The 10,894-nt window shown below is 36.5% G+C and overlaps 1 protein-coding gene across 2 annotated transcripts in view; it reads left to right on the top strand.

Annotated features, from left to right (window-relative positions):
* PI4KA (phosphatidylinositol 4-kinase alpha) overlaps positions 1 to 10,894 on the top strand; it is a 58,933-nt gene that overhangs the window by 29,413 nt on the left and 18,626 nt on the right. For both annotated transcript variants that reach the window (XM_010171730.1, XM_010171731.1), the window contains exons 19-31: positions 1,513 to 1,621; positions 2,153 to 2,289; positions 2,978 to 3,111; positions 4,284 to 4,366; positions 4,641 to 4,711; positions 4,829 to 4,953; positions 5,416 to 5,497; positions 6,052 to 6,135; positions 6,243 to 6,332; positions 7,524 to 7,643; positions 9,283 to 9,375; positions 9,721 to 9,877; positions 10,150 to 10,277. In XM_010171730.1, the coding sequence (XP_010170032.1) occupies positions 1,513 to 1,621; positions 2,153 to 2,289; positions 2,978 to 3,111; positions 4,284 to 4,366; positions 4,641 to 4,711; positions 4,829 to 4,953; positions 5,416 to 5,497; positions 6,052 to 6,135; positions 6,243 to 6,332; positions 7,524 to 7,643; positions 9,283 to 9,375; positions 9,721 to 9,877; positions 10,150 to 10,277 (1,413 nt within the window). The remainder of the gene's footprint in view (positions 1 to 1,512; positions 1,622 to 2,152; positions 2,290 to 2,977; positions 3,112 to 4,283; positions 4,367 to 4,640; positions 4,712 to 4,828; positions 4,954 to 5,415; positions 5,498 to 6,051; positions 6,136 to 6,242; positions 6,333 to 7,523; positions 7,644 to 9,282; positions 9,376 to 9,720; positions 9,878 to 10,149; positions 10,278 to 10,894) is intronic.

Genomic DNA, 10,894 nt, shown 5'->3' with positions numbered 1-10,894 from the left:
ATATATGTCTTTGTTCAGATCTACCTAAAATAACAGAAGATGTAAATGAAGCTTACCTTTCAGCCACTGTACAGAAGGGATGTGTTGAATAGCTCAAGTAAGGGGAATGGCAGGCTTTAAATCTGAACTTTGACGCTAGTTTTTTGTGTATCTCCCAAAGTAAACATTCTCTAAACCAAACACTGCTAAACTTACTTCGTCAGCCAAAATCCCTCCCTTGCATAGTGATCTCTGCTGAATTGTATGTTGTTTGTTGAACTACTTTTATGGCTTTGCAGGTACTTGTTCACTTTTGAGGAGGATCTTTGAGCAAAAATTGGAGTGTATGTAAAGTTTCAAAGTCAAGCATGCACATAAACTTGACTGTTAATGACTAGGAAAAGCCATGTCGCTGCTATTTTGTGCTGAAATGGGAGGGCATCTTACTGCAGATGTGGTTGTGGCCATTTGCATTGGTGCAAACATTTGTGTTGCACAAGCAACTTCTTGCTGTAGTATCATTCACCAGTTTAAACTCAGATGAATTTTACTATAATACAGGGATTTTTTTTTTTTAAATGAAAAATCTGCCTCATGATTTACAAGTATATCCAAAGTTGGCTTCATACAAGGTTTCACTGAAATAATGCTGGCTTTCATACCTTGAGGGATTTATTGTACACTTAGAGAAAACTCCTTCACGCTAGATTAGAATCTAACATTTTCTTAATAAAGTTTACAGTAATATTATGCATTCATACTGAATAATGCTCACAGCTGAATGGGCCGTTTCTTTCACTTTTTAAACACTGCCTGTGCTTCTAACACTTTTCAGGATAACACACTGTGAGCTTTGTTACATAGATTTATTTAACATTGCATATTGTGTTGGCTGGGACTATAAACTTTGCTCCTCCAGTAGTAGCAGCTGTTTATGCAGAAAGTATTAGAGAATTTTAATAAATGTGTTGAAAATAATGCTCTTTTCATTGCTTGTTTAGATAGTAAATTCTCCAGAACTGATGTCATTGTGTGCGTGGGTGGTGCAAACAATGAAAGATCCCCAATTGGTGCCTCAATCTATTTCCACAAAGCCAATAAAACAATAGCAACCAGAAGTATGTTTGACTGATATTTATTTGGTTTTGAGTTCCTTTGCACTGAAGCAAAGCTGCATGGCATTGTCTTCAACACAGTTTAAAGGACTATGTGGTCTCTTCCTCTCTGAAGTGGATAGTATGCTAATACTATGTATTCTCTTCAGAGGTTACTATATCAGCATGATATTATTCCTGAGTAAAACAAAGGAAATTTTTACTTCAGGCATCTCAAATGTTAGCATTTAAGATATTCTAACAAGATCTAATTTTCTTCAGTATAACAGTAGCAATGTAATACAAGTTTTCATAGATGACAAAGAACATTACCTTCGTAATTCATAGTAAAGTAGGTACACGAATGGATCCCTTAGCGTGGAATTACGTTATTGTAACTCATGTCATTTTCTGATGTTAATTTTTATTTCTTTGGTAGCTCACTAGACGCTTGCCACCCATCAAGGAGGCCAAGCCCAGGTTGCAAAAGCTGTTCCGTGACTTCTGGCTGTATTCAGTGCTGATGGGATTTGCTGTGGAAGGATCAGGTAGGGTAAATTCTAAGAGAATGACATTGCTGCTCTCATATGAACTCTTGATGGATGTAAGTGTAACTGTATGTAAACCATTCACAGCAGGCTGAAGAAAATTTACAGGTATAAAGACACTACAAAGCAAACAGCTTACATGACAGTTCTCTGTAGGATTTCTTTAAATCTTTGCTCTGTTTTTTTACAAGATTCAGCACAGTACGGTTTGTTCTTGTACTCAGGGGTTTTTTTTTCCTGAGCTGATACAGCAGTTAACCTTAGGTAAGTATGAGTTCTGATAGCTAAGTTCCTGAAATGGAAGATCAGACACATGAGGTACAATGGTAATCAAGTAGAAACTTCTTATCAAGTGAGAAACTGCACTTGGAATTACCAAAACATGTTTATTGTGTTTGGAACATGGATCACTTATGTTGAATGTTTGTGCTCTAGGAAGTAGTACAAAGCTTGGTAATACTAGTTAACTTTTTGAATCTTAATACTGTTTTTCTCTGCCACTCCACCTTCCTCTTTATACTTGTGCTTCAGGTCTCTGGCCAGAAGAATGGTATGAAGGTGTATGTGAAATTGCCACCAAATCTCCATTACTCACATTTCCCAGCAAAGAACCTCTTCGGTCTGTTCTTCAGTACAATTCTGCCATGAAGAATGATACCGTCACTTCTGTAAGAATGAATTTCTTTTATCTCCTTCCATAATGTCTGTCAGTTAAATGATATAGTAGCCATGACATGTGGGAATAGCTTAATACCCATTCAACATGTCTCCTATTAGTGAAAAAGAAACTTTTTTACAGTGCTTTTATGACAGCAGCTACATAAGTGACTTGGGTTTAGTTTTATTGAGTGTTAATACAAGTGTTTAGGGTGGTAGCTACACTGTTTTGGTTCGGTGTAGAAACCAAGTCTTTGTGGAGATGGAACCTTTTTAATAGTTTTTCATCCATTTTGTATCAGACTGACAAAAGTTCCACTGTTAAAAAAACAACCAACCAAACAAACCAGCAACAAACTTTGAAAGGAAACAACACATTTGGTTTTTCAAAGAAATGTTAAGTGAGCTTTTTACCTTTTTCTCCTCTGCATTGGTACTAGTATACTAGTATTTGCAGGATAGATTTTACCCAAGGACTATTTGTAATAGCAGTGCAAAGTGGATTGAAGACTTGCAGCTTATAAAATGTCTTTGGCTCAGAGTTAGAGCAGGTTGGTCTTAGTACGCACGCAGAGGAGTCATGACATATTGTTCGTGAAAGTTAAAAAATAAAAAGAGTAATAGCTGAAAACAAATATTTTCAGAACACAAACTGATATAGTACTTCCAATTCAGATAACCTCATGTATTCATCTCTAGGCTGAATTAAATGAATTGCGGAGTACCATAATAAATCTCTTGGATCCTCCTCCAGAAGTGTCAGCATTGATCAACAAGTTGGACTTTGCCATGTCTACCTATCTCCTTTCTGTGTATCGCCTAGAGTATATGAGGTGTGTGTATATATTTATACTTTTTTCACTGATGAATTAAAAAAAAAGAAAAAAATTAAACTGTATTTTCAAGTCCAGAGTTGCCAGATACTAAGATAAATGACAATCGGTATTTTGAATCTCATTAACTCTATTGAAGATTCCGAGACTGGGAATTCCTCTGTGCAAAAATGTCTCTGGAGTAGATGAGTAGATAAAAAGGATGGAATGTTATAGTAGGGCCCAAAAAATGGGGTCTCCTCTCTATAAGAACTAATAGAACACGGACAAAAGGCTTCTTCAAAGGAATGTCTCGGAAGCATAATGTATCCTCTGCACAGAGTCTTCAGCTTGCACCTCTGAAGGATGCTGTAGACACTTGCCTCTTCTATGAGATCAGTGTAATCACAGAATCACTAAGGTTGGAACAGATCTCTAAGATCCTCCAGTCCAACTGTCAACTCATCACCACCATGCCCACTAAACCATACCCCTGAGTGCTACATCTACAGGTTTCTTGAATGTAGGAGCTGAGAAATTTTTTTTTTGTAGTGTCCTTTTTTTCCCCCTCAGTAGTGTGTGTTGGGTTGTACTAACCAAACATACTGAATTCACACACTATCTATTTTTTTCTTTATAATTGTATTTGTTACTGCTATTTAAAGAAGTGTGTAGCTGAAAGCTGAGGTGGGGGTCTAGCAGTGAGGAAAGTAGGAAGAAACTTCTCTGTCGTGTTTTTACTTTGACAATAACTGACAACAAGGATGAATGTTTCCAGAAACATTGTGGCTGTGTTTTAGAAACAATTTTTTAATAAGTGATGTTTCCATCATATGCAGATTCAACAGATGCAAAGCCTATAGAAATGCCAAAGATTGCACAGTGTTTATATGTTTGTGGTGATTGTAAAAGTGCATCATCATCAGGTTTCCCACTCCTGAGGTGTGAAATTCACTCAGTGATAAACCAGCATTTTATGATCTGAGCTCTGTTAGTTGAATGTAGAAAGAAATAGTAATATCACACTTACTAGAAACTTTAAAAAAGCATTAAATGAACAGTGACTGTCTCTGTGTGGGTTGCACTGTGGTGTTAAAGTAGAGATTTGTGTTGAAGATGTTTAAAAGAAAAGAAAAAAAATCTGAAAACGAAAACCCAAAACAACCCAACCCACAAAACTCTTCTTTTCCTAGGGTGTTGCGTTCAACTGACCAAGATCGCTTCCAAGTTATGTTTTGTTATTTTGAGGATAAAGCAATTCAAAAGGACAAATCTGGTAAGATTACCTGTTTAGGTTATCTTGCAACTTGAGATACTAGAAAGTTATCTCCCGGCATGCAAAACTAAAATAAATCAAGCAACTGTATAACAAAGTTAATGATGTTCAGTAGATTGCTGTTGTTTTATTCCTGCAAAGAATGCTGATTTTGTTTTGAAACAACTTGGTTTGGCGTTGGCTGGGTAAACATAGACACTTTTTAACTGTTAAACGTGGTTTATAAAACAAACATAATTCTGATAATCACCTGTCACTTCTCTCAATTCGTCAGGCATGATGCAGTGTGTGATAGCTGTTGCTGATAAGGTGTTTGAAGCTTTCCTGACAATGATGGCTGATAAAGTAGGTTACATGGAAACTAAAATTTTTAATTTGTATAAATGTTCTCATTTCAGTTTATGAAAGTGTGCTTGTCTTTTTCCTTAAGAGCTTCATACTTCTCTTTGGCATGCTTTTTAGCCTAAAACCAAGGAGAATGAAGAAGAGCTGGAGAGACATGCTCAGTTCTTGCTGGTGAATTTTAACCACATTCACAAGAGGATTAGGAGAGTTGCAGACAAGTACTTATCTGGTCTGGTAGACAAGTGAGTATAGATTTCATTTTCCTGCTCTCTTTTCACATTGACTGCTTAGCGATTACTTAACACGATGTTGACGGCCAGGTGGATTTCTTGGCTGGTACTTCTACTGAAACATCTTGAAAAGTAACATTCAATAGTAGTTTTAAGCTGGGCTCTAGAACCCCTGCTTAAAATGTCCATGTCTGCTTAGTATTCCCATGGATGCAGCAAAGCAGAGTGCCCATAAAATAAATGCAATCTCAGCTCTTGTGAAATAGCTCTGCTTAGGTTGCTCTTGGAGAGCTTTGTGACTCTGTATTGAGCTAGTCTGTTGTGAGCCATGGCAAGCTTTGTGACTTCTGTTGAGTATGAGCTTACCTAGTGATGTATATAGCTAGCTCTTTGAGCAGCTCCATTTCTTAAGAAAATAGTTTCCTTCCTCAGTTCTCTGTGGTTATTGTGATTCTGAATCCTGTCTTGTTCTAGATTTCCTCACTTGCTGTGGAGTGGAACTGTGCTGAAGACTATGCTAGATATTCTGCAGACACTGTCACTGTCTCTTAGTGCAGTGAGTTTCTTTTTCAGTAATGCTATTAGGAAAATAAAATGTGTGTTTCCATTTTTCTTTTGTAGAATGAATTTTTTTTCTTTGTTTTGCATTCATTTGATACTTATTTGAGTTCTTAATTTGTTTTTGCTTTCATCACTAAGATTGATAAAACCTTAATTTTAAGTTCTGTGAAGTAAGGAGTGCATTTGCATCCCTGTTTCATAGGTAGTAAAACTAGTGCTAGAAAGCTGCTGTCAAATGTGATTCAGAAAGTCACATTTAGCATCAAGAATAAAACATAGTATTTTTTGAAGAGGTAAATGCTTTATAGAGTTTTATTTTTGTACTAAATGTTGAGGAGAGGGCATCAGATCTTTAAAATTATTTATACTGAGAACCAAACTGGAATACAAACTGTTTCTTAAAGCTATTTAGATTGACTTTGAGAGCAAATACTAACAAAAAGGTTTGGTATGTCAGATTTCTTGTTTGGGGAGAGTGTTACCTGTAGTGTTCAAGTTAAGTGATGATGAATTTTATCTTACTGAGAATTGATAATTGGTTTTGTTTAGGACATTCACAAGGACCAACCATATTATGACATTCCTGATGCTCCATATAGAATAACTGTCCCTGACACACATGAAGCCAGAGAGGTAGGCAGTCCTCCTTGATTTATTGAACAACAAAATAATGAGTGAGCCTCTTGTTAAATGTCCTGTATTTCACATTGATATTTTACATTGATATTTTCTAATTACAGAGTATAGTCAAGGATTTTGCTGCACGCTGTGGGATGATTCTGCAAGAAGCAATGAAATGGGCTCCCTCAGTTACCAAATCTCATCTACAGGTAATGAGTCTGCTTCTGTGGAAGAATTTGATCTTTGCAGATCTTCCATATGAAATTTAAATTATGTGATGTTTTTGATTTTTCAGGCTATCCAAGCATCATTTTAAATTTTTCTTTTGCTCTAACGTTTCCTTTATAGCATTGGCAGAGAATAATTAGATTTTTTTTTATTTGATGTGACTGTTGTAGTAGTCCAAACCTCTCTCTCTTGAAAATATCAGGTTTATAAACAGTTGATCATCCTGGATTTACTTCAGAAGCCAGAATTCGGTATGATAGAATGCTCTGCGTACCAGAGTTTGCTTTAGTGCTGGTATATTAGCTGAAAATGTCAGCTGGACTGAAATGTATGATTAGGATGTAAAACTTGTTTCTTGTTTCCCTGTTGGGAGGATGTTTTTTTCCGTCTTTGTTGTTTTCTTTAAATATGGAGAAACACTGCTAATATATGGGAACACTGTAAACTACGGACTTTGATTTCAGCATGGGTATAGTAAATGCTCACATGTGTCAGAGTTTAGCAGAAAGCTGTCAGGAGACCACAAGAAAAGACTACAAAAGACTATTTATGATGTACTAATAAAATAAATTAAAAAAACTTTATGTAAACAAAAAGTCTCACTATAATAAAATGTAGGTCTCTCAATTCTTTGCTGAGTAGTTGAAGAAACTATGTAGTCCAGGTTAGACTAGTATTCTGTCTAGAAGTGCCTGACTTCGTGCTGGTAACAGAAGTTCTGGGGAGGCTCAGGATCTTGCACACTACAACTGCAACTGTTTCCTTCCCTAAGAAAACCTTAAGGGTTTCTATCTTTATGTAAAAAGATAGCTAATTATATTCCCTTCTTCCATGGAGTTCAGAGCATTTCCTTTTGTAAAGTTCTTTTTGTGAAAGGTGATTCTTTTTAAAGAAGACCTCAGCCTTCAAATATCAATCTTAGATCACTTTGTCCTTTTACAAAATGGAATGAGTCTTACTCTTTACGCATTTAGGAGGACATTCAGAGTTTCTTATTGCCAGGGGAGCAGTGCCTAACAGGGATGAGTAGAGACAGTCTATTTGTTGTCAGGTATGTGTGTAATTAAGTTTTCTGGTAGTTTGCAATGGATGCAACACTTAATTATGAGCTACCTTTTTTTAAAAAAACGAAGTTTTGCAACGAGCACTTTTGTTTGGTTGTTTTTTATCAGGAATACCTAAACAAGCATCAGAACTGGGTATCGGGTTTGTCCCAGCACACAGGACTGGCTATGGCTACAGAAAGCGTTTTGCACTTTGCAGGCTACAACAGACAGAACACCACGCTGGGCGTGAGTATTGGACAAAATTCTTGTTTGTTTGTGCAGCTGTTTAGCTATCATATTAATTTTCTAACATTCAATATAGCCAGATAGTACAGATTCTCTAAATCACCTTTGTCATAGCACTAGGACATTACTCAGAAAGATACCTTATTTCCTTCTATCTCAAATCAAAGTATCTTCCAATTATGTTGTTCTGTAAAATATTGAAAGTAAGATGACAACAAGCAAGAAAATGCAGCTGTATCAAATGATGTTTAAGAGTTTTATGTAGATGATTTTTAATGATTTGAATGGAATATCTTTGTGTAGGGCTGCAATGAGCTGCTTTCTAGAATAGTAATGTAGGTCAGTGTTGTGTGACAGCTATTTGCTCTGGGTTTTTCATAGGTTCACTCAAAACACACTTTTGTGTTGAACACTTTGTAAAGTTATATGCAGGTTTTTACAGTTCATTTTTTCTCATTTGAAGTTGTAATTTCTGATCTTCTGGAGAAACATCCAGTAGAATCTGTTGTATCATCAGCCAGCTTGTTTTCCAGCAGCAGCTCTGAAACCGCCTCCATGCCCAGCTTTAGCAGGATTTCCTTTTGGCTATCTGTTACAGTTGTCCTTCTAGACAGCACTAGTCACTAAATGTAAATAGGATAAAGAACTCTCAGGACTCAGGAGTGCAGTCATGTAGTTCTCTAAAGAGGCAAGGTGAAAAAATGATAGAATATAGACTATGCTGGAAGAAACTAGAAACTTCATAACTGGAAAGGAAATAAGAAAAACAGGTTTCTGATTTTCTTAATATGTTAACAGTATTTGTTTTGATTGGGACCCTCCTGCATGGCAACCAAGTGAAAAAAACTCATTCAGAAAGCTTTCAGATTGCTAGCAGTTTGTTTTTCCTCTTGCTTTATTCCCATGGACAGGATATTGCTAATGCAAAGATGATAGCATGCAAATTTTATATCCAAGGCATGTGATAAGAATATTTCTCAAAAGTTTTATCCATCGCTGAGCCAAGCAAGCCGTTAGCAGTATTGAAGCAAAGCATTGCAGGAGGTGTGAATTTTTGGTGTTTTTGCAGGCCTTTAGTTTTAGTATTAAATCCTCAATATAAAAAATTCATTTTACAGTATAAAGAATCATTCTTTTTGTTTGTTTGTTTTTGAGGAGAAACCTCTGAGTCACAAATTCATGAGTGCTCCTGCAAAGGGAAACATGGATTACTAGTGTGTTTTTTTTAAAGACAGGAACAAAACACTCTCTTTGCATTACTGTCAGTTCCACAAGCTGTTGCATGGAGAAGGCAGAACCAAGATCACATCTACTCTTTTGTCTTCTTCCTTACCTGTTCATGAAAAGGGAGCAGCAGTCTCAGATACTCTACCCTTTTTATGCTTTGTTGGGTCTTTCAAAAAATATATACAGATATGTATATATTTCAAACTGGAATTAATGGAATTAATGTACATTTTCCTTATTTCATTTTTATCAGTCTGGGTACTCTTATAGTCATGACCTAATAGTCATGATACTATTCTGATTATTAACATAAAGAAAACTAAACTTAAAACATACATGGATGTATAAATGGAAAAAAAGACAAGTGGTTGGATATGAACAGTAAAAACACGTGTATGTGGTCTGGTTGTAGGCAACCCAGCTAACTGAAAGACCGACTTGTGTGAAGAAGGACTACTCCAACTTCATGGCTTCTCTTAACTTGCGCAACCGCTATGCAGGAGAGGTAAGTACAGGATCTCTCGTGAGTGTGGAGCGTCCACTGGCATGAATTTTCAGGGGATCATGTCCCTTCCAACCTAACTATTGTGTGGTTTTATGTTAATTTAAGCACAGACTCTAAAGTTAAATTCCTTCAAGATAAAGGGTATAATTTTTGTAGGTTATTAAACAGATCATTTTACTGTTGTCTTGCAGAAAGTTCTTAGATTGTAGATAAAGCTAAAGATTTAGTAAAGTAGTAACAAAAGAGGCCTCTGTTTGAGGAGTTCCTTAATCAACACATGATCAATACCAAACTAGATTTTTTAAAAGAACTGTTCTCTCTTGAAAAAAACATTGTATTTTACAGGTTGCTGGAATGATTCAGTTCTCAAACGCTACAGGACGAGCATCTGACCTGAATAAACTGATGGTCAAAGAGCTGAATGATGCTCTTGAATTACGCCACACTGAATTCTACACCCAGGCCATGTTTAAGTTGACTGCACTACTAATAAGCAGCAAAGGTAATGAAAAGCAAATGGAGTTCTGCTGTCTGACTGTGAATGTCAAGCATAATAAACTACAAAAATGATCTGTATACAAACCCAGTACACATCAACTTGAAGCAAAACTGTGTTTTGGGTTTTTTCAATTAGGCTTATATTGGGGAAACACCTTAATGTAGAAGCTATTTATTAGGAATTGATTATTACATACTGTGCACACCGATTTAACGCTGATGTGAAAAGCATTTATTTATTTTGTTGGAGAAATCTGAGTGAATGTATGTTTTCAGACTGTGATCCCCAGCTCCTTCATCATCTGTGTTGGGGACCCCTGCGAATGTTCAATGAACATGGCATGGAAACAGCAATTGCTTGCTGGGAGTGGCTGCTTGCTGCCAAGAATGGAATAGAAGTGCCGGTAGGAAGCTGTTTAACAACTCTTTCTTTGCCCCTGCAAGGGGGAGAGAGAAAATTTTTAAAGATTCACAGCTATTGTGAATCTGTGTCAAGTAAGGAAGTTAAATGCATTGTTAATCACTTCAGCCTGCCAGGAAGTCTCTGTTCATGTATCGTTGGAAGTCTGAGCACCTTCACAAAGTAGAAATAGATCTTTCTCAGTAGCAAATGATACAGCAAAGGAAATCTGTTAGGATCTCAGCTGTACAATTTGCTTTGCAGAGATGCCTGAGCTGAATTGGGTTGTAAACTACCACAATTTACATAATGATGTTTTAAAAAAATTAGAAATCAATGTCCCTGCTCATCAATCAGAGCCTCTGGTATCTGGCGTTGTACCCTTGCATAAAAAATAGGTGTGCAAGTGTCCTAATCCTTTAACAGGCTAGACCAGCTGTATTTTGTGAGGTGGAGATGAATCTAATAGTAATAAAGCAATTTAGAGTGGTGTAGCGACAGCCCACACAACAGCTGAGAAAGCTGCCTCTGGTAATTGCTCCAGTTAGTGAGCACTAAGTGTTTCACTTGCTGGAGATAATGATCAATCTAAATTTACTTAGGTCAGTTTACATGCACATT

This window comes from Antrostomus carolinensis, unplaced genomic scaffold (genome assembly GCF_000700745.2).
Source record: "Antrostomus carolinensis isolate BGI_N321 unplaced genomic scaffold, ASM70074v2 scaffold18837, whole genome shotgun sequence".
NCBI lineage: Eukaryota > Metazoa > Chordata > Aves > Caprimulgiformes > Caprimulgidae > Antrostomus > Antrostomus carolinensis.
The sequence above is the reverse complement of the archived record's forward strand: the minus strand, read 5'-3'. Positions and strand labels throughout refer to the sequence as shown.